This window comes from Ischnura elegans, chromosome 10 (genome assembly GCF_921293095.1).
Source record: "Ischnura elegans chromosome 10, ioIscEleg1.1, whole genome shotgun sequence".
In the NCBI taxonomy this organism is placed as follows: domain Eukaryota; kingdom Metazoa; phylum Arthropoda; class Insecta; order Odonata; family Coenagrionidae; genus Ischnura; species Ischnura elegans.
Window position 1 is genome coordinate 97,526,851 of NC_060255.1, and position 24,153 is coordinate 97,551,003.

At 41.7% G+C, this 24,153-nt stretch overlaps 1 protein-coding gene across 2 annotated transcripts in view; it reads right to left on the reverse strand.

Annotated features, from left to right (window-relative positions):
• Window positions 1-24,153, reverse strand: part of LOC124166357 (serine-rich adhesin for platelets) — a 186,953-nt gene that overhangs the window by 3,648 nt on the left and 159,152 nt on the right. For both annotated transcript variants that reach the window (XM_046543837.1, XM_046543836.1), the window contains 14 exons: window positions 23,122-23,609; window positions 22,243-22,735; window positions 21,087-21,364; window positions 20,243-20,479; window positions 19,486-20,004; window positions 18,040-18,355; window positions 16,036-16,267; window positions 14,333-14,467; window positions 11,194-11,418; window positions 10,722-11,054; window positions 8,942-9,079; window positions 5,872-6,000; window positions 1,524-1,681; window positions 54-213 (listed from right to left, as the gene is read on the reverse strand). In XM_046543837.1, coding sequence (XP_046399793.1) covers window positions 54-213; window positions 1,524-1,681; window positions 5,872-6,000; window positions 8,942-9,079; window positions 10,722-11,054; window positions 11,194-11,418; window positions 14,333-14,467; window positions 16,036-16,267; window positions 18,040-18,355; window positions 19,486-20,004; window positions 20,243-20,479; window positions 21,087-21,364; window positions 22,243-22,735; window positions 23,122-23,609 — 3,841 coding nt within the window. The remainder of the gene's footprint in view (window positions 1-53; window positions 214-1,523; window positions 1,682-5,871; window positions 6,001-8,941; window positions 9,080-10,721; window positions 11,055-11,193; window positions 11,419-14,332; window positions 14,468-16,035; window positions 16,268-18,039; window positions 18,356-19,485; window positions 20,005-20,242; window positions 20,480-21,086; window positions 21,365-22,242; window positions 22,736-23,121; window positions 23,610-24,153) is intronic.

The following is a 24,153-nucleotide window of genomic DNA, read 5'->3' on the forward strand; positions in this document are numbered from 1 at the left end:
AATATGTACTTGTGAAAACGGTACAGTATTATCATTATTACGTGCATAATTACCTTATATATAAATGCATACTGCTGCTGCGTCTGCACGCATCCTTCCCTGTCCCTGCGCATTTGCTGCACCACTTTGGGCACGTCTATCATGCGGCTCTGCTCAAAGTCTCGGATGCAAATGTCGATTGCTATCACAGTGCCAGTCCTACCAGTGCCTGGGCTGTGTCCCCATCACACATAAATGAGAGAGAAGAAAGTTATTAGCAATTGTCGTCAGGTGGAACACAAATTTTGAGTGCAGTAGCTTCTGCAAAGCAGTAGTCATGAGTGTTTAGCGGAATATAGGCGTTATCCTTAGCATAATAACCCTCGAAATACATTGAGTCAGTCAGCAAACTGATGACTTCATATGGATTTAGCTTTAACAAAGTGGAAAATTACATTACAGAATTGTTAAGTTCTCACGGCCACAAAAGTTTTTAGATGCTAGGGTTTGATAATTGGAGGAGTCAGTGGGGTAGCGAGGAATTTTGTTCGGAGGGGGGAGGTCCAAAACTCGGGGAAAATTTTTTTTAAAAACAGGATACATACTGAGTTGAGGGTTTTAAAGTAATTTTAACACTTTTAACAGTAGAAAAAACTTAATTTTTCAAAGAAATCTTATGTAAATTCATGAGTTTTCAATATTTGGTTTTCTTTTGTGATGCAAAGTAAGTGTGCTTTTATATTTGGGGGGGGTCCGGACCCCCCCAGACCACTCCCTGGCTACACCACTGAGAGGAGTCAACCAACAGCAGAGGTCATTTTTGCCATCAGGAAAGGGTATGGAAAGAAGGGTGGAGAGAAACTAAGCATAGGAATCAGCCTGCTCTTAACGAATGGTGCAAAGGGGACGGCCAATGCTTAGCATCCCATCTGGCGGACAGAGTGCAGTGCTTGAAGGGTTCTTTGCTAATCACACAAACAGGAAGTCTCCAAAAAATAACCACCACAGCCACAGATATGAACCCCGGCCCACAGGGTGGGAAGCCAGAACTATATCCACCACACTAACCCAATCCTCATGTTTTTCATTCCAATGAAGCTCTTATACAATAAAAAAACTGCACAATGCATCATGTATGCATTCTTTAAATTTTGAATACATATAAATATGTTTGGCATAAATTTCAGAGCATAATTTATTATGCTTATTACATTTTTTACAGTGACTACTGCAGATAACTTGCTTAATTTTGTATAAAAAATTATTTATATTGTAAATATTATATCACATTTTGGGCATATGCTGGGCATATGCACAAATTACGAACTACTTGTATTCCACCTTCAGAGGTAAATAAAAATGTAATCAATAGCCAAAAACCACATCATTTACACAATTTCATCAAATTACATTATCCTTAGCACCATATTCTTAGAATACTTTGAGTCATTCAGCAAACAGATGGCTTCATATAGCTTTATTAACATGGAAAATTACACTAAAGAATTGCTGAATCCAAGATAGGGTTTTCTTTGGCCACTCACCTGCAGTGGACGACAGTTGGTCCTGGGTTTGCCTTGATTAGTGGTCGAGCCTCGATGAGAAATGCAATGATTTGGTTTGGTTCATCCGGCACGCCCTGGTCCGGCCACCCCAAAAACCACAAGTGCGTCACTTCCCTCCACAAGTTGGTCTCCATGTTCTACCAAAGCAACAAGTTTGCATTACCCATCTGAATACTTTGATTGCGGATTTTAAATTAGAGTACAACACTTGATTTTTTTCCCTAAAACCCAAGCACTCTCGAGGCAATTTCTGTTTTCACTCCCAGCTCAAGCCAGATTTTTTAACTTTCCAGTTAATTTTTAAAAATATTTATTCAAGTGTACCGGGACTAGCCGCGGTGATAACTTTTACGGAGTCACCCGCAATGCACAAATTGTGCAAAAAATCCACAGAGGAAAAATCATTCACCTTGACCGGGATTCGAACCCGGATCCATCGATTTCCGGCCGAGTGCTTAAGCCAGTTAAGCTACGGAGGCATCATTCTCCCCTGTGGAAATTTGTGGACCATACCGGACAAGGTGATATGGACTGCTGAGCATATTATGCGACTAGCAGTCCAGGTCATGCGGTCGTGCATTTCATGTCGTGCGGAAATCGAGGGATCCAGGTTCGAATCCCGGTCAAGGCGAATGATTTTTCCTTTGTGGATTTTTCGCACAATTTTAAAAATATGTTTTGCAAAGCTATTTTTAGTCATAGGAGGCTGAAATTTTGAGTCCATCTTCAGAATATATTGCTATTTAAATGAAAAATGAATAATTTAAAATAGTATTACCATATACAGTGAGTCCTCGTTTAACGTCACCTACCGTTCCTGAAAAATGTGACGATAAACGAAATGACGTTAATCGAAGCATAATATCCCATAAAAACAATGTAAAAATTAGGGATGGGTCGAATAGTAGATTTCTCGAATTCGAATATCGAATTCGAATATCAAATCATTGCTCGAATATTCGAATACCTCGAATTTCGAATACCTCGAATACTAAACGATGAATGTGAAAATGTTTGACTAGGTCGCCTATGCAGCAGGAAACCCGAGATTTTGGCGAGTAATTGTGATTGCCTTTAAAGGATTCAAACAGGAATTAAGCTGATTAATGGAATATTTTAATTTTATGTAAACAATAGGGTAGTTTCCTTCATTAAAGAAAACGAAAGGCATTGATTGTGATTCGTTAACCACCATTGGTGTATTCATAATACATATACATATTATTTGGTTCTAGAAATACCGGTTTAGATTAATGGCAATGGTCAATTTTTTCCTCATTTGAAAAAGGCCAGATTGGCGCCCATGCGATGCCACTCCTCGTGACATCACAGGGACCTTGTTTATACACGAGAGGATAGCAGTTTGACATCGTCTGAGGTTACCAATGCATGCGTGAGGCACAGAGCTCAGGGAAACATGTCTTAATAATCACTTATTAAAACTGACTAAGTTCGGAAAGTTTTCTTCGTTTGATAAGGTATTAATAATCCTTATTTAAGCTAAGGGCTACCTGCTAGCATGGTACTCGGCTACCTGCTAGCATCCTGCGTCGTATTAGCGCTCAGAGCCTCACCCCAAGGTCACCTCACTCGCGGCAGCGGGAAGCAGAACGACGTCACGCGGAGTTTTTCCCGGCAATCATACTTACTCGCGCGCTTGAAAATTTTCACTTTTATTTAATCGCGAAAAATAGATATCGTCTTATAAAAATCTAAAAGCGTTAAATACGTATTCCAGGAGTATTAATATTTCGATTTAGGCAATAAAAAAATAATAGAAAAGCGCCCTATTTGAGCATTACGCCAAAATGCTAAGCCTCCGTCGTATTTCTTCGTCTGTCCGGCATTTATTTTCTTGCGTAAAATGCTTAAATAAAGTCAGAAATACGTCGTGTTTGGTCTTTTTCTTTTTTAAATTACGCGCACAATACCAATATTTCAATCCAATGAAGGTGTAATAATAATTGCCGAAAGTCATTGTTAGACACCTTTCGGGCTAGTAGATGACTCATGCAGCAGTTGACCTCCAGAAAGGGGGAAATTCGAAGCAGGTAGGTAGAAAAAGGTCAGTGGGTGAGAAAAGGGGGTGGGCGCGAGACCAATTTTATTTTTCTCGCGTAACTTGATATTATTTTCGAAGCTAAGGTCTTCGTAATACTATCCCTGCGCGAGCCGGGACCTTTTGTTTGATTTCGGAGAAGAGGAAATCGTCGGAGGGGGTGGGGCGAACGCGGAATGGAGGGGGATAGCGGATCGTGGGAAATGCGCCAATGTCACTATCTCACGGCACTGAGTTTCTCCCTATGGTGGTTTCATCTCCTGGGGAAGATTCAAAAGTGCCTGTAGTTATTAGCCACAAAGTGCACATGGTAAACACCTCGTCTTTTTTTTATCAAAAGATGGATGCGGGAAAATGGTCAGTGGGGCAGAAAGAGTGAAGGGTGAAACGCGATTCTATTATTTTCCGGTAACTTGATATTTGTTCGAAGCTAAGGTCTTCGTAATACGATCCCTCCACGAGCTGGGACCTTTTTTTTATTTTGGAGAAGCGGAAATCGTGAGAGTGGCTGAGGCGAATGCTGAATGGAGGGGATAGCGGATCGTGGGAAATACGACAATGTTGCTATCCCACGGCACTGAGGTTCTCCTGATGGGGGACACCTGGGATTTTCCGATTTTTTTTACCCGATCAATTTCGGTTCCCCACGTCGAAATCTTTTCGCCGCTCTAACCCGCAAATTTGATGTAGTTCGTCAACTTGCCTAAAACGGCGCTGCATGGACTAAAAGAATAGAGTTCTCTCCATTTTTCCGAGTCAGCTACGAACGACGTGCGAGCGACAGTGTATGACGCGAAATTCAAAGTATTCGAGGTATTCGAGACGGCACCTTTGGCATAACTATTCGAGATCTCGAATATCGAATACTTTCTAGTATTCGAGGTATTCGAGTATTCGCGGATACTATTCGCACATCTCTAGTAAAAATTGAATATCGGTTCCTAGACCTCACAATTACTATGCGAAAAAATTTTGGCGTATCATATCTGGGGCATTTTTTACGATGGGAATGCCAAACTATGGCATAAATGCGAGTTCCTGTCTTCATCGACGACAATAGTAGCAGTGACGTAAATCCTTCTCCATTTTTGTATCTTCCCGCATTTGCTTTTCGGCTTCGCTATAGTGCGGTCCAATGAATACTACCAGACGCTACAGACCGGGGATCCGGTGCTCCGGTCCATAGGCCCTACCCTCGCTACGAGAATTTCTTTTCGGACCGGTCAGGAGCGAAATCAAAATGGCGGAAATTAGCGAGGGCGGGCAAACTGAGATTATGAAATCGAACAGATGGTTTTAATTGCAAATTGAGGCGGGCGGGCGTCGCCTGGGTATCATCATCGCTGAAACATCGTCGCAGTAACAGGAACCAAAATTATTGTGAACATTGTTCTCTTGGACATTGTCATGGAAATGTCTCTGATGCTAAAATTTGCCAAAACCATAATCGCAATTAACAATATACACACCGTTTTACACTTTGAACAGACTGACTGTATTACCGCCCACGAAACAAACAACCTGTAACGCCTGCCACTTCGCCTTTTTTCTCGCACGAAATTTAAAATACGTGACGTTATCGTGAAGCGAAGGGACGATAAACGAATCACGGTCGTAAAAATTTCGTGACGTTATCGCGAAATGACGTTAAACGGGGTGACGTAGAACGAGGACTCACTGTATTCTTTACAGCAGTGTAACTAGGCATATGCTTTGGGAGGGGATGAGGGGGTTGGTGTGGGCTACCCCCCCCCCCCCCCCAGAACTGGGAGTTCAGGATAATTTTTGAAAAATAACATGCCTGAAAATGTATTTTACATCATTTTGACACTTAAAATTCGACTTCAAGCAGATGCAGTTATTATACGTCAAATACAGACAAGATTTTTAAATAATTTTTTGATTTCTGTGAGGCTTTGGAGATATATCCCCTCACCCCCCTCCCTCCCCCCCCATAGTTACGCCACTGATTCATTATGTTTATAACAAATATCTTTCCATTAGATTACACCAGAAACTAATACTTAGGCACATTGAAATTCTAAGGGTTAATTGCCTCAGAACGACAAGAGCAAAGAGAGGGAAATATCTTCTGGTTTGCATCTTCTCCCTTAAAATTTATACAACACTTTTTCCATTAAAAAAGACTGAGCTATGTAGTCGAGAAGATATATAATCACCTTCCTTCCATTTATATTCTCTTTCAAATTTGTTCTACGGGTTAGGTAAAAAAATAATAAAAATAGTACATAAATAGTAACCAGTTACCTTAAGCTGAAGGCTGGATACGACGTACTTATCCTTCACGTCCCTCTTCTTGAGCGTCACCTGGAAGTCACCGAACAGACGGTGGCAGTCGAGCACCTCCGAAGGTGGAAGGTAATCGGCACATTTTTCCTGTAACAATTAAGGTCATTCACAAATTGTTACTGAAGCCGATTCTCTCGTTTTATCTGCAAACTTATTCATTTCAACATGATGATACCACATTATAAGGCCACAAAACTATAAAGAATCACTCTTAAACAAATGAATTACTGACTTTGCATGAATCTAAGATGAGGTTTTATTCCCTCCCTACTCCTGCTGAAAATAACTAGACTGTAAAAGGAGTAGTTGCTGTCTTACAACTGGATGAAAAATTCTCGACAATAATAACACCTTCATTAATCTTCGCAATTGATAGAACAGCAAATAACCATGTAATTTATGCCTTGATGGAGAAGTTCAGGTAGCCTAATAAGTCACTCAAGTATTTGTAATTCAGTACTCGTATGGCCTCCTTTAATACATACTACATTAATAAAGGAGACCGTAATATAGGCTACCCTTCTAACTAGTCTTCCGTAGATTTTGGACAAAACTGAGGGGACTACTGTTGCAGATGAACAACTCGCACGCTCCGCGCGCTCGTTAAGGGGCTCCGCCCCTTAAAAACCCCGGTTCTGGCTTCGCCGTCTACATTTGTGGTCGCTCAAACACTTTTAAAGTTCGAATAATCTCACCTCGGCTAGGGGCCGGCTTCGCCGGCCGGGGGGCAGGGAAGCGCCCCACTCATTCCTCGGAACGGCTTCGCCGTTTCTCTTATAGAGGCGGCTTCGCCGCCCAGGGGTTTAGTGTGCCCCTCCGGGGCTACCCCACTCCATACTCGGAACGGCTTCGCCGTTCCTCGTCTGGGGTCGGCATAGCCGCTCAATAGGGCGAGAGCATTTCCGAACTGTTTCATCGTTATACCGTTTCAGGGGCGGCTTCGCCGCCCAGGGGTGGGGGGAGCCCACAGCGGCTGCGCCGCTAGAAAGTCGGGGCGGCTTCGCCGCCCGAGGGTTACTGAAGGTCCCCCTCGCCTGCGCCGGTTACGCCTCGGAACGCCTTCGCCGTTCCTGGATGTGAGGCGGCTACGCCGACATGGGCTTGAGAATCCCCCCCGCGGCTGCTCCGCTTATACTTCATAAATGGTCTTCTCTACCTAGAGGGGTACCCAGGGCGATTCGGGGGTTCTAATGTGTGGCGGAATTCTGACGATTCTTTTACCCGGAGATGCGATTTATTAGGAATTTTTTTGGGAAGATTTCACGGGGTTATCGTGGGTTTTAATGAGCAGTAGGGGCTAAATTGTGACGAAAACTACTCGGAGAGGCAACTTAAAATTTTTTAATTTTTTTTTCGCCGAGGTTCCAGGAGGTAATCGGGAGTTTTCTGGTATTTTTTCCCGTATACTTTACGGTGACCCGACCTCACCAAATATTCCGGATCTAGATCTCAAGAGGGGACGTGTAGTGCGGCGTATTGTTTGCGAGAAGTTCCCAAATAGGAGACTTGATGACACATTTTACACTTAGGGAGGATTTCAGGGGGATACCGGGGGTTTATATGCTTGTACTCCTGGCGGTTACCATCCGATCACATAAATTTCGTGGCGATGAGTCGTTGGAGGCGGTGGAACAGTCACGAAAAGTTCCCAGAAAGTAGACTTATATGCAAACTTTTATTTTTTGGGGGGTGTATGTGGTTTTACCGGGGGTTTATAGGTTTGTACTGCCAGGGGTCATCAATCGTCCACATCAATTCCGTAGCGATGAGTGATAAGGCTTGGGAAAGCGGCGGATTTGTGACGAAAAATACCCGAAAAGGCTACTTATATGCAAATTTTAATTTTTAGGGGGTTCCGGGGGGTTTAAAGATGACGATACTATATCGTCACATTCATTTACTGTCATATATAACAGAAGTGTGCCCTATGATATCCATATTTCAGGAGTAATACAATAAAAAGCAAACCAGTCCCCGAAAAAAGTGAGTAGTACCCGCCATTTTAATTTTTTTGCGGTTAAATCCATTAAGTTATTCATTACATGTTTATGTTTTCTGAAAGACAAGGCATAGCTGTATGTAACTACAAAGTTTGAAAGAAATCGGTCTGGTTAAAATTGAAAAAATCCTGTGTTAATCTTTCGGAAATCGTTATTTTCGGTGATTTTCGGAATATTTTTTAATCTTTAATTTTTAATTTAATAATTTTTTTCTGAGTAACCAAGGCCGACGAAAAAAAATTGTTAGTTGCATTTCGTAGACAATATTATGAGCATATATAATAATTATTTTTGTTATCCAACACCTTAAATTAAGTCGAGGGGAGGGGAAGGTATGAAATTTTTTTCGAAAAATCAATTTTTGTACGCCATTTTGGCTGCGATTTTCTCAAATGGAAACTAATAAATTTACTTAATTACGTGCCCACGTTTATCAGCTTTCAAAAAATGCATTAACGATCCGTGTGGCACGAACAATTCGCGCGTAGTAAAATATAAACCGAAAGACGGTCCCCGGAAAAAGCCCGATTTCGGCCATTTTGTCGTCCTAGCGACGACACGTGGCGGAAACTTCCGGTTTTCGGATTTTTCCTCCGGATCATTTCCGGTTCCCCACACGCGTGCCAAATTTCAGCTCTCCAGCACTTCTAGCAGTGGTCGGGAATTTGTATCCATGAGTGAGTCAGTCACCACAAGGGCTGTATATAGATAGGATAATTATTTTAAAAAATTAATATTTACCCCTACTGGAGTTCCAAAAAACGACAGAACTGTTAGAATGTCTTAGGATCGTGTTCATCTTAGATTCATGCAAATATGGTACTTCGCTCCAGCATCACGTACATATATACCTCTTGGCAAAAATCTAAATTAATTTCAGAGCGCAGAGCTTGTTGATTGCTATTTTCAGTACTAGTGTTACAGAATGCAAATTTCTTCATCAAAATACCCCTGAAGAATAAGATTTCCACCCAGTGCCCTTGCTATTTGTAATCCTTTGATGAATCAAATGAAAGAAGACTGCTCACCACACTGTTCTCCACGAGGTTGGTCACCATGAGGATGACCTTGGACTGTTGCTCCCACACCATCCTCCAGAAATCTTCAATGGTGGACTGCAAGGGAGCTTGGCAAGCTATGTAGAATCGTTCCTCGTTCTTTGGGCCCTTGAAATCAACATCCAAGCACACTTAGAAACACACTCCAATTTTAATACGGACATATTTTCCATCTAAAGCAATGCATACGTAGATCTACATCCAGTCCTCAAAAAAAAAAACTTAAAAAATAAGACGAGAGATTTCACGAGGGATTGATGATATTAATTCATCATCATAGAGCCCTCTGACAAAAACCATTTAAAATCATAAGTCAATTTCTTATACTATTTAATCTACACAAGTTTGATTCCTTCCACAGTTCTATGAACTTGTACCAAGAAATTGCTGAGAAAAAAGGAGTTATTGTATCCATTGTGCAAGAGAGGATTTGGTCATTTGTGAAAAATTTTATTCCAGCCACAAATTGAAAAATATCTTCCATTAGAATTTTTGCCGGAAGTTTTGAAATATAGACACAAAGTAATAAAAATTATCTTTAATATATTTGCTTCAAATTGACAATATTTTTTAGGTACAGAGACATAATAATGTTTATTATTGGCAATTTACCACATTTATTCCTGTTTCACCTTGAATACATGACTTGATACAGTGCATCTTCTAAATCTTATTGTAAATGTAAAAGCAAACCCACCATATTCCACTTTACCTGTACCAAGCCATAATTCTCATTGAATAACCTAACTGCTGTGGCTGCAATGTGGTTGTCATGAACCCAGCTCGGAGAAAGATATTCATATAATATCTCAAATAAATAGATAAACAGAAGGAAGATGAAAAAGAAGCTTATTATTTTGCCCTCATGCTTTGTGTTAGCCCCTCACTGTCATGAAAAGAGTCGTTTATTACCCTAGCTGAATGCACCATAGAACAGGGTACAGTGGTTGCCGAGTTGTCACATCATCTGAGGGCCTGAAGGCTATTTTACACGGGGCATGGAATTGCGCAGGTTAGAGCTGCATTAATTTCTAAAATGGCGTGGAATTGCGCGAATGCATGAACAAAATATTTTGCTGTCTCGCATCCACGCATTCTCCCATGTGTTCTAGCAATTCACCGCTTTACACGACGCAATTTTGATTGTGCCTTTGCACGTACGTCAGATTGCGCAATTCCGTGTACCGTGTAAAACGGCCTTGAGGTATGCTTTTCAGGAGAAGTTCCACCTTTTACCAGAAAAAGGCGGTTCATTCTTTTAGCCCAGGACTGCAGTCTGCAGAACCACACCACTATCAAGAATCGCTTTGATTTAAGCCGGCCTTTGTGGCAGCAGGGTAAAGTCCTTGTTTGACAAACAAGAGGTCGCAGGTTCGAGTCCAGCCTGGGTAGGTTTCCCCTATCCAGGACGTGGTTGTTAGTGAACGTGTAATTGTTTAGTTAACCCTTTCTAACCCAGAGCTGCTTCTGGGAGAAATCTAATTTCAAGATTTTTCATTTTGAAAACCTGGAAATTTTGCACTCAATCATAATTATTGTGGAAGCTAAATATTTTGTCATCACAATTTACGCCACAAAATAATGCGTAGATTAGATATTTCCTAAATAGAGAAGAAAATTTATTCATTTTTGATATTGATTAGAAGCAACACTGGGCTATAATAGGTTAAACACCCTGATGTAAAAGGCTAATGGTGCTGTTTTTAGAGGCAGAGGAATTAATTAAAAAAAAATAGAACATTACACTCACTCTGACAAAGTTAGCGTTGATGTAGGTCGAGAGGGGTCCCCCAGGGGGCTTCACCGAAAGGCGGACTCTGGTGGAGGGAAGAGGAACCACGTTGGCATATCGGTTCTTTTCCTCAGCACCCTCGGGAAGCCGCCCATCGTCACCATCTTCCTCATCACCCCTCTCGGCCATGGCGTCCTTGTTCTTTGTGCGCGACTTGCGCCTCACCGTCCTCCTCTTGTGGAACCTCTTGGGGATGAGGCGGAACTCGTCAGCCAGCGCTCCATCATCGTCGAGAGCAGCGTTCGTCAAAGTGGCCAAATTCATCGGTTTCGAGAGCAGCACCTCCTCCCCCTGCAACACAACACAATTGAACTGTTATTGCCACGTCAAATCCCAGTGAATTTCATTGCTGTGAACCACCCATGATAAAATGTGTTGAATAATCCTCAAAAGTAAATCACATGGCCTTTTGTCAATATGCCCAACTCACATCGTCATCTTCGAATGCTGGATTGCCATACGATCGCTTGGAGGCCCTCCAGTCGTTTAGGGCGTCATTGCCCTTGGCGAGACCATTGGCACGCCTCCTTCCACTGCCAGCATCTCCGTTCCTCGCTTCGCGCACCGACACACTGTCCAGACTGTATGCATCGAGGGACACTGGTGTGCACCTCTGCCCATAGTTGAAGCGCCTCTGGCGACGCCTCATGACGATCTGCTCAGAAAAAAGACATAATTACAATTTAATCATACATATCTAGGGATGGTCGGATCGGATACCTTGGATCCAAATATCCGCAGATATTGCCCTTCATCGGATACATCGGATCCAAAGTCGCGGAAGACATCGGATCTAGATCCGAAATTTTAAATAATAGCTCCAGTGAAAGCAACTCCAGTGAATACGGGTGGAAAGAGTTCTGATTCTCTCTTTGAATGTGCCGTCGCATGCAATTCTTGTCCTAAGCCACTGTTCAGTGGTTTATCCGAAGATTTTTCCTATTTTCATTTCCAAACCCAAGTGTAGCAGTTTAGGTCCTGAGCATGTAAAGATGTTTAAAAAAAAAACAACTTGAAAGCCTATAAAAATGATTTTTAATTTATAAAAATATTAAAATGTGTATGAAAATCTAAAAAGCATTCCTTCGATTGTACGTACCCTGAATAACTTGAATAATTACTTCGTTTAATAGCAGGAATTTGAAAATGCATTTGGATCCGAAAAAAATCCTGGATCCGTCCATCCCTATACACATCCTATTCATATTAATTGCCATGGGGAAAAATTCTACTGAACCGGGAATTGCACCATGGACCTGGGCTTTCCTGGCCACTCCGCAGGCCATGATGCAATCCAGTTCCTTAATTCTCATAATAATGTTACTGAGGTTCATAGTAAGTCCCTCACGGTCCATCCAAGATGGAAATGCAAGAGAATATGGGCTTCCAAGAACCTACAACCAAAGGTGAACCCAATTCAAGTATTAATGCTGTGCTTGGCTGAGTATGTGCCTTATAACAAGCCAGCTGTGTGGATGACTGTGAAATACATATCAATTGTCTTTGGTCACAATTTTCATTGGCAGGCTTGAAATATGCCACATGCACATCCTATGCATCTATTACTGATTCATTGAGCAAATTCTTCGACTTAAAAAAAAGAACTTGCCTAAGGTGCGACATGATGGAATTTGCTTATCACTGTAATTTCATAATTCCACGTAATATATTTAACAGGCTATGTTTTCAATGAGGAATCTCACAATAAGGGACAAACACACAGTTATGTACAGGCTAGGCATAGAGCGTTTCCAATTTCTATTTGCAAGTCAGGGGGCAGGTGAACCTTAGAGTAGATATAGGGTGGATGGCGGAGGGGAAACGGAGTAACTTTGGAACTTGAGGTACAGGAGAGGTAATTGTGTAGGGATAAGGCTTCGATGGGAAAGACTATTCAGTCCATGCGACATCTTGCAACAAAGCAAAAATAGGTTCTTTATCCATCTTTGTATTTAATGGTATGCAAGCCTGTATTTATGACTATAAACATACTATTTGAAATACACAAACATAGGTAAATTTGAGTTTTTTTCAGGTACTATGTGTTCAAGGCATTACTGAAAAACCAACTTGAATACAAATCCATTTATATACAGTGGAACTTGGTTAGTACGTTCCTCCTTAGTACGTTTTCCTCCTTAGTACGACGATTTCTCTCGGTCCCGGTACCATCGGAACAAAATACAGGTAAAATTATTTGGTTAGTACGTTAGAAAAAATTGCGCTTGCCTGGTTAGTACGCTCAATTGCTAGCCGTGACGCAACCCGCAATTCGTTCTCCAGTATCTTCTTAAGGGTCGTAAAGCTCCGAATTCATGATTTAATTTATTATTACTAGCCATAAAAATTCTTGCATTCATTCTACATATCTTTCTTCGACCGTGATTTATCCAAATGCATTTCTCAATTGTTATGACGCGATGAATAATAAAATATGGCCATTTATCAGGAATGTCTGACTATGCAAAACTGCAGCCAATGAGAAGCCGCAATTTTCCCCACCCTGAGCTCCTCACCTTCTATTGCCTCTGCAGTGCCCACTGCGCACAAATTTCACGAGTGGGTTGCTATTGCACGATTTATCATGATGAAGAAATGAGTCTTATCCAATTCCCACTTTATCTAAAGCAGTACTGCACGACGTCAATGCTACGTAGTACGTGCGTATTTGACTACTGCTGCGGGAGCAGACGATGCTCTGGATCTCCACGCGAAGCTTAGCTTAAAAATACTTGATCTCGGCACGAAAGCAGACGACATTAAACAAATTTTAAAAGTAAATTTCGACTGTATAATATAAAATACTCTTGTATTTACCTCGTAATCTAATAATCTTGCGTGTTATTATTCGATATATCGATCGCTATAACAATCGATATGGCTTTATTCCAGAAGCGCGAATGTGTACGGCTGTTGCCGTGATTTAAGGTTAATATAATTTTGTCCAATTTTTATGATGTTTAAAAATAACCCGTTGACATACTCAGGGTTGTTTTTATATTCTCCGAGTATGCTGTGACAAAAAAGAAATGACTTAGCTATACTTGTCCTCTTTCTATAAATACATATAGGATAAATCACGGGAGAAAGACGCCGTTTTCATGTAATTGTCTTCGTGAAATCTATGAAACATTGTGATTTTTTATTCACATGGTGTTGTTTTTCAATGTAGCGCCCATTTTCTTTATTTTAAAGGTGAAAAGAGTTCAGGAAGGCGATCCTACGAGAACTACCGATAGTAATTGTAATTGTGACGACTTTTCCACAGATTGCAATTACCCCGACTGCTATTTTTTACTTTCCTCGTTAGCACGTTTTCCTGGTTAGTACGTTCATTTTTTGTGGTCCCTTAAGAAACGTACTAAACAGGTTCCACTGTATTCTAAACTGTGTTTTTATAGTAAAAATGCAGTATTATTACATTTCATTCAAAGAAGACTGTGATTACGTTTCCTACCACCACACTTTCCACCAAAGGTGAATGATCTCTTTGCTTCGATTGAGCATGAATATTCATTGAATAAGAATGCACATACAAGATGGCACCACCCAATGAGGGCACCACTTACCAAGAGGGCAGCCAGGAGGAACAGTGCAAGTGCAGCGACACACGAGATGCCGATGGCTGCCTGGACGCCAGTGCTGTCATCTACTGGGGCCATTGGGATGCCATGGCTTGAGTGTGCAATGCCAACTTCTTTGACCTTTGATAGAGCAAGAGCGGAAAAGAATGCTTGAGTCATACTGAATTTTGGAAATGTAATTTCTTTCTTCCATTGATTAAACCAAATTCAAACTATGATTAAAGGGAAAAATCCTTAAGATTGATTATAGCCTTAAATGAGAAATATTTCATCACCTAATGAACTCAGCAGCTAAAATCAAAGACATACATGCAAAGCTGTAAACTGAAATGCAGTCAACGAGCTATTGGTCCTCTTAGGCTAAATGCAATATACAGGATCATAATATGTTATGATTGCTTATGAGATACAAAAGGAGATTAAAAAAGAAAGGCAAGGAAATGGAACATAGAAGCTTTGAAGGAGACTTAGAGAAAGGAATACCAGTAACTAGTCATGAATGGTATTAAGGAGACACGCAGACTGTAGAGGAAGGGTGGGATAAGATCAAAAGGTGAATATTCAGAGTGACAGAGAAGTCAATAGGATAAGTAGAGAGTAGAAGGATAAGGAAACAGTGTATGATGGAGGAGATGATAAAGAAAATGGAGAAGAGAAGAAAGTGGAAGAATGTGCACACAGATCAAGGCAAAAGGCTGAACAGGGATGTAAATAACACATTTCGGTTGGATACTAAGAAGGTACAAGAGGCTTGAAAGAAAAGTCTACGTAAAGAAATGGAAAAGTTTCAGATGGATGGAAGGGTAGGTGGACTGTATGCCAAAGTACTCTGGTGGTTACAAAACATATAAAAAATTGAGACCATGAACGAAAGAATGCTAAACTAGCAAGACAAGGTTTAGATTAGGTGGAAAGAATACGTGGAATATCCGTGTTACAGTGGGAATAGACCAGGGACCTAGAACATAGAGGAATAAAGTGTAGTGGAGGAGGATAATCCTGGATGGGGGATCTTAGATCGGGAAAATTGAGAGAGCCCGTCTTGATATGAAGACTAGGAAAGCAGTAGGCATGGACAATGAGATCAGGACCCAAGGGGGTCCTCTGAATGAGGGTTACAACGTACCGGGGCCGGGAACAAAGTCCGAGACTTATACACCCACGATCCCAGGGAGGGGTTTGGAAATGAAGGAAAAAGGAAAGAGGCACCGCTGCGATAGGAGCCTAACGACGCCTCTGGGATAGGGATAGGGAAGGAAGGGACCGGGAATACCCTCGCCGCTATAGAAGCGACCACGGCCCACTACTAGCGAAACCATACTTTAATGTTTCTACGTAAAGGGAAGATTTTCCTATGAGGAAGAAAAATCCTATGATTCTTCGTAGATAGTAGGCATGGGCAATATCATGTGTGAGATTCTGAAGAATTTAGGGAAGTATAGAAGGAGAAGTATTTCACTAACTACTAACGTATAACTATGCATGAGGTTGTTTTTTGGCCAAGAATTTTGTGACAATGATTCCGTTACCAAAAAAGAAGGCTGTAGAAAGTGGAGACTATAGGCTCAGAGGTGTGAATATGGGAGAGAGAGAGCCAGTGGCATAGCGAGAGGGTCCCCTTCTAAATCCGCCTATGATAGGTGAGGAGGGTATTCGACCAAACTCTAAAAATGCATGTAGAAACGTACATGGACTAGTGGCTCCACAGTGGGCTTGGGTGCATTGTCCCACAGGTTGAGGAACAGCTGCATAAGAGAGGCATCACAGTGCACCACAGTGGCGGCGCCCTCTTCCCCATGGTGCTCGTTAGTAGCAGACAGGATACAGAAGTGCACTTCAGACAGAGACGAGCCTCCTTCCGATGATGACGGACACCTCTCAGCGACATTCAACAGCAGCACGCGCTCCGTGGGAAGGGCACTGGTAGAAAAAATATTTCATTTATAAATATTCTTACCCAGGCATGTGGAAATCTTATTTACACTTATATAGTGGACTGACAGACCAACTGTAACAAAAAAGGTTAACATGTGCTGAGCAGGGATGCCGACTTACAAAAAATATTAGGGGGGCCCAAACCGGGGATCTTGCCACAGGAAAGTTTATAAGTAGTGAGTTTTAAGTTTTTTAAACATTTTAAAAGAGCCATATGATCAACATTAGAACCCTGATAACTCCGATCTCGATATCTGGGCACTCCGGGGAAAATTGACAAGCCTGACACATTTTTTCCTCACACCCATAACAAATTTTTGAGGGGTCTCGGGCCCCCTCAAGCCCCATGGAGTCGGCGCCATTGGTGCTGAGTGTAAACAGGACAAATGTGAAATAAATGCTAAAAAAAGGTGATAGGGGTAAATATGGAGTGCTAAAGAAATTTATTCTAACTTAATTTCAGCAGCACCATAAAAGTTAGAACTGCAGCACTGCTCTGATTATTATCCATAGAAATAGGGGTGGGGAGGCACTATTGAAAAAGGTAAAAAAAACGTGAGTACTTTCCCAAGGTTTGGGTTGGGTTCCCATGGTTGGGTTTCCATGCTGCATATATATCTTTCGCACTTGTGGTGTGCAACCAAAATGAAGTTAAAGTTCAGTTAAAGAATAAATGTTTTAGTAGAAAGCAGTGACAGATAAAAAAACTAGGCATCACCAGACAATAGGTCATATTAATGCTGGAGAATATGTAAGACAAAGATATACCCTAGTCGAAATCATTTGCAGAATTAGAAAAATTCTAATTTTTTAATTAAAAATTAAAAGATTTCCTCACCGGTAATACTTTCAAACTTGATTTCACTTTTCAATTTCTGCATTTCTCCATTTTTTGATATAAGTATCTACATTGTTAAAATAATTTTTGGAAGGAAACTAATGGTGATGACTATTAGAGCGGTGCCCTCAGTGCATTGCTGCTATGATTTGAGTGTAAATTGACTTGAATTGAAAATTTACAGTTATGACAATTCTATTTTGAACACATCCCTTTCAGATACTTTTCGTTTTGGGTGGGAATTGAAGGGTTATGGAGGAAGTGAAGGAGAGAGGCTTGACGTGTGAAATTATAGATCCAATGAACTTTTAATTACATATAAAAAAAGTGATACAGATACAGAGGTGATACAGATACACTGAAATTAAAATCAATTTTTTTTTATTCGGGAGTGTACAGCGTCCCGTGTGAGTGCGGTCACATTTACATTGGGGAAACTGGCCGCACAATCGAAAAATGTCTGACGGAGCATGAAAGATGCATACGCCTATCCGCTAAAGTCGGCGGTAGCGGAGCATTGCTTGGACCTCGGTCATAGGATGGACTTCAAAAATACGAACGTTTTGTGCCGCACTAATAACTATTGTGATAGAATTGTAAAGGAGGCAATTGCTATTAGCCTTGAGGAGAAGAGCTTAAACAAAGATAAAGGCTTCCAACTGAGCAGTGCCTGGAATGCCATAATTAATCGCTACATCCGCACACAACAATAGCGGCAACCAGGGATATGAATAAATTAATAAGTACCGTTTAAAAGTACCATTAAGAGTTAACCCCTGAAGACGATGGCAGACTCAGCCATTGGAACATTGGGAGAATTAACCCAATACCACACCCGGTGGAAATCCCGAGAAATTTTTCATCAATTTTGAACTCTTTGAAAACCCTACTAGATTAATTTTACTTCATTCCACCATACCTGTGAGCAGCGTTTGACGTGAGTAGGGCAGACGATATGAGCTGAGCGAGTGCTCGCTTGAGAGCGGTCTGCTGCTGGCTGGCACACATCTCCCCCCACGACATCTCCATGACGAGGCGAACATGCCACGGATACGTCATCACTGACTCTTCTTTCTCTCCGCCATCATCAATGGCCGAGCTCACGTTGTACGAAGTGTCTGTCATCTCCGCTGTGCTCGAGCTGTTCAGTTTCACCACAATTGGCACAAACGTTGACTTGGGAGGAGGGGGTTTAGTTGTCATTGGTGTTGTGCTGATTAATTCCGTGGTCACTGCTGTGGGAAATTAAGAAAACAAAGTGATTACTGTATTTCTCTGAATATAGTCCCCCCCCCCTAATTTTGAGGCTTGAGTTTCCGGAAAAAAATTTAAAAAGTGCATTTGAATATAGTCGCCCCCTTTACTTTTATCATGGGCATTTTTGGAAAATAATTCTTATATTAATAATTTGGACTATATTCAGACAAATACAGTATGTCACTTCATAGCAAACTTTAAAGCATGTAAAGAAATGGGTTGACTGAGTAACTAGTGACTAAGCTATTGCTTATCTATATTTTTTGTTGCACAAAGGTTAAGAAAACACTTAGCTGTTTCACAAAATAAAATATATTGTGACCGGTTTCGATACAGCGTATCATCATCTGGCCAGATGGGGTTTCGCCATCGCCAGATGATGATACGCTGTATCGAAACCGGTCGCAATATATTTTATTTTGTGAAACAGCTAAGTGTTTTCTTAACCTTTGTGCATCATGAAGGAGTTTCACCATGTTACGCCAACCACCATCGCATTTATATTTTTTGTAATTTTTACTTGCATTTGCTACATTGCCAACCCAAACTTGTAGTGAGGCAACACAAAGTATCTGCTTTCACAGTCTAGCTTCAAAATGGAATTATGTGCAGGTACATTAACAAACACTTGTATGTGCAGGTATCATTCAAGCATACCTGATTTCTTTATGCTAATTCCTCATCAGTCATTTAAGAGGCAGTCACATGACCCAAATCACCAAAGTGAATGAGTCAGAACTCTCATGGCCTCATCAACTCCTGAATAATGGTAGCAACTTTTGTGTTTTCTAATTTTCCAATTACAAGCGAAAGGCTGAATGCAGAAGATATTTTTCCTGCCATGATTAATTGTTCCCTTCCATCTACCACATTCTTTTGATAAATTAACATTTTGAATTTGAGTTATTGAAACCCCATTTGGCCAGAAGTGTAAAGTATTATACACCCCTCACATGACCCAAAATTTGCTAATTACGACACATTCTAGGAAAATAGTATGTCTAGAGTCAAGCAAAGGATGATACCTAGTAAATCTATAGAATATGTTTCCAAAATTCCATGAGCATTACCTCAAAATAATTATGCTCAAGATGGGTATGCAACTTACTTGTGTTTTGACCAATTGGAGTTGTCGTTGGTACAATTTCCTTGGTATCATCTGAGCCCTCCCCTTTATCAACAATGCCTTGCGTTGCCACTTTGGTCTTCTCTTCCTCAGGCAATAGTTCACCACTGGTCGATGACCCTAGATCCACATGCGTGCTTGGAGCATCAGTGGATGCAATAGTTGTGTCATTGTCAGGTGGCGCAGTCGACATGGAGGTGCTTTCATTTCCAACACTGAGGTCTGTCTCGGCTTCAGTAGGTGGTGTTGGTGTGGTCATTTCCTCTGTGGTTGAATTTATGCTCATGCTTTCACTGACTAAATCCGATACACTGGCGTTCTGAACAGTGGTGAAAAGAACGGACGACGTAGCTGGAGAACTAGATGTATTAGAAGTTGAGCTCTCATCGGTTTGGGCTTGAGACGATGATGATGATGATGCCATTGTTGTTAACTCAGTGCTTGATTCTTCATTGTCAACACTGCTGATGGTTGTCCAGTCATTTATGGAATTCCCTCCACCTGAAATCAATGAAAATCAGTGAGCAAGGTTCCATCAGTGGACTTTCAACAAAATCTCAGAAAAAATCCACTCAGGAATATTGGTTTTGTAGGAAATTTGAGGAGTAGATATTTTGCATGAGTATGGATGGAACACTTTATCATAAATAACTATTTCATGGTTCATTTGTACATTCAGTGGTGCATGAAGAACTTCACCAATTGAATATAAACCTAATCAAGTTGAAGTCTTCCCTACCTTGGTCATCGTCATCTTTCACAACTTGCTCCCCAGGTGTAGGACTAAGCTCAGTGGTGGGAGATGTTGCAGCTGTTGACACCAGCAATACTTCCGTCAATGATTGGTCAGTTGAGGCAGCAGGGGACGTGGACTCGGCTTTCTCAGTGCCGACTGAGGGCTCAGACGATGTTGAGGGAACAGTTGACGACAGCAAGAGTACCACTGGCGTCGTGAAAGACAGGTTAGCTTTCAAACCTGGCAAAAAGGAAAAAAAATGGAGTCACAATAGTGAGCACTAAATGATCACGTCTCCTCCCTTAGGAAGAAACATTGAAATTTAGTTGTATAGTTTTTGTTTCATTTCTACATTCTGGTTATTTATACTAGTTAACTAATCTCATGCTGGCTAAGTTCATGAATTATTGGGAATCGGATGGCCAATTTTTCCAAACAATTGGAGCGAGTGGTGTAGCCAGGGGGGATTCGCGTGGGTCTGGACCCCACCCCAAAATATATAACCACAATTATTTTCCTTCACAAAAGAAAACAAAGTCGATAAATCATGAATTTACAAAATATTTCTTTAACATATCAAGTTTTTTTGATTATGAAGAGTGTCAAAATTAGTTTAAAACCCAATACTTAGTACCCTGTTTTTCAAAACTTTTCCCCCTGGTTTTGGATCCCCCCAAACGAAATTCCTGGCTACGTCACTGGATGGAGGCAATATAAGAGTTGGACATGGTTCTCTGAGCTCTTTCAAGAACAAAATCCAATGGAATACAATAACAGTGGTAACAAGGATTTAGAATAATGACAATAGAACAAAATATAACGTGAGAATGCAGGAGTGTAACCTCACCATAGGGTGAGCCGGTCACCGTCTCGTTGTACGTCACTTCGTTCTTGATTGGGCTCTCAGTGGTGGATTGCTGCACCAGCACCAGACGTCGGCTCGTCCGAGGTGAGGTCGTTGTGGACGTTGGACCTTCAACACTGGTAAGCCCAACATATTGAGTGCTTCCCTTCGATACCTCTGTTGTTGACATTGTGGTGGTTGTTGGTGCATCAGTCTGACTGCTGCTATCTTTAGAATTTCCTCTCATCTCAGTTCCAGTTGCATCAATAAGATCCCCCTTTCTGTGAGATTAGTAAGTAATGCCAGTTTTAGTAACCTAATCATATCAAATACCTAAGTACTGCGGAGAAATAAGTTCTACCTCATAATTGAAAACTCTTATAATCTAAAATATCCAAAAATTCATAGTAAAATCAGAGCTAAAATTCTGAAAGACTTGTGTGTAGAAGAACCAACAGGGACATTTAATGCTATGACAGTGAATTAACACAAATCTTACATATTTTCATGTTTGTAACATTAAAACAAAAATTTGTTTGCAAATACCAAAGCACGAGTTCCAGATATTCCCTACAGGCTCTGATCCATTTCACTTTTCAAGGGGAGCATGGTAGCTAGTAGATAGTACAAAAAGTTTGATTGCTAATCGAAAGGTTCCAGTTTGGAACGATGAATGACACCTCCAGAAACAGGTAAACACCATTTTTACATTAACATTGTCGACATTTCTTTAAATATGAGGCAGGCATACAAATGGGAGAAGTTTGGAAATGGAATCACATTGTTTCAAATTGAGAAAAAAGATGAAAAAGTATGGACCCCCTGACTATCAGAATGGAATGTACCTGTATGGACGCAGCTAGGAATTAAGGCTGGGGGGGGTTTTAGGCGCAACTAATACTTACGGGTGTGGGGGTATTGCATACCCACCAGGGTAAGCAGGAGTTTCGGGGGCCCTCCTCCAGAAATTTTTTTAAGAATAATGGTTCAAAATGGTGGGTTTTACGGCTTTCTCAGGGATATTTGATTAATCCTAACACTATTTTATAAGTGATACTGATCCAAATAAGTAAAATGGATTAAACTTAAAAACTTCTCACAGCTCTGGGGGGGGGGGTTTATCCCCCAAAACCCCCCCCCTCGCTGTGCCACTGTGTACCTGGTCTCCTCCGTTGTTGTGACAGCCTCAGTGATTCGGCCCCCAGCCACCTCGCTTGATGCCCCTTCCTCTTGGTCCTTGCCCCCCTCAACCAATGCCGTCGTCGTCTCCACGTCCTCCGCATCCATGTAGTCAGAGACGTCCTCTTCCACCGCAGACGGATTACTCTCACTGTCCTGCGGCTTGCCCTCCTCCTGGACCTCGCTTCGCCCCTCCTCCTCATCCTCTGCTGGGGATTCAGAGTCGTACACTTCGGAGACAACGTGCGAGGACGAATAATCCAGCCGAGTGCTCTGCTCAGCCATAAAGTACGAGCGTGTGGTTCCTGGCTCCTCAAAATCCTGCGATTCCATCCGTGAGAAGTGGCCATAGTAGAGTCCCTCTGTGGTTTCTTCCTCCTTGTCCACTCTCCCCTTCTGCTGCTGTTTCCTCTGCACTCCCGCCTTTTGCACCTTGCCACGCTTCTCTGGCGTTGAGGGAGCTTCCTCAGTCACTGCAAGCGATTGAAACAAAACCATTTATTTTCAACTCTTCAGAAATACTGCTCAACACAATACTTTTTCTCATACCATTCTTCAATTTTTAAATTCAAACCTATATTATAGTGCACACATATTATTCAACAGATACACTCTCTATAAAAATTTATTCTATAAGCTTCAGTAGGGATACCCAGATGCTCTTAAGAACTGTAGGGCAATGATATAAATGAAAAAGTGTGTCTAAGGTTTTACGCATGTCTGATGAACCTAACAAGCAGCAAGTTTGGGTCAGCGATGGTGCACACAAGAGGTAATTTTGAACTGAAAAAGCTAATTTATTTAATCGTAGTCCTTAGAGTAGTGCTACAAGAGCGTATTGAGAAATGCTCATAAATACCTCGTTTCTCGGGCGAACCTCTCGAACTGGTCATAGGCGTTGAAGTCAAGGAAGTTACGGGCGTTGAAATCACCAGGGTGCCGTGCGTCGAAGTCCCCGCGCTGTCCACGAAGTCTGCGTCCGGATCGGCGGCGGCTATCTTGGCCGTGGCCCGCGGGGGCCCCAAGCCCTCGGGTGCCGTCGGAAACACATGGTTGCCCAGCAGGGAGGGCCCGAGGGCTGCCACAGTGGTCGAGGAAGTTGATGGCCTGCTGGAGGCCTCCTCTTCGAGGGCATTCAGGTGCGGCGGTAGCTGACCTTGTTGCGCCGGGACCCCAGATATTTCGCTCTCTGCTGGCAAGGGGGCCGGCTGCATCTGACCCTCTCCTGCGGCGGCGGGTGCGGACGCGTCTTTGGCGGTCGCGTTGCCCTGGCTGGGTGCGGCGCAGACGCCCAACTGAGTACAGTTCGGCGCCACGGCCGGCGGATCGTTGATCCCAAGGATCGGCCTGAGACAGAAATATTTCATAATTATTTTTACGTAAAAACTTCTTTAGACGCACTGAGTACTCATTTCATGACGAAAAATGCGATTTCGAGATCGCAGAAAAACGTTGACGCAACACTTAAGCTTCTGATTCTTCAGTACGCAGCCCCAAGCACTGATAGTAGCAGATGCACAAGCAGTGATACAAGCATGGCATTTTGAGAACACATCCATGCTGAGGATGACAGACGCACTGAAAAGGATTTGAGAAAGAGATATTTTTGCCTCATGGATATTAAAAGATAATGTCGAAGAAAAACACTTCCCTTGCTTGAGACTTAAAAAGAGTATAATAAAAATGAATTTTCATTTATTTGAAAACTTTGATTCGGGGTATGATGACGCATTTGAATTAGAGCCACACGTTTGGTTGTTTGTCCGTTCTGTAACGGAGGTAATAAGGAGGCATCGAATCATTATTTGGGCTCATGAAATACGTCATTTGATGGGTTTCCGTCAATTGACTGAATAATTTAAGATATTTATACACAAATAAGTTATTTTTC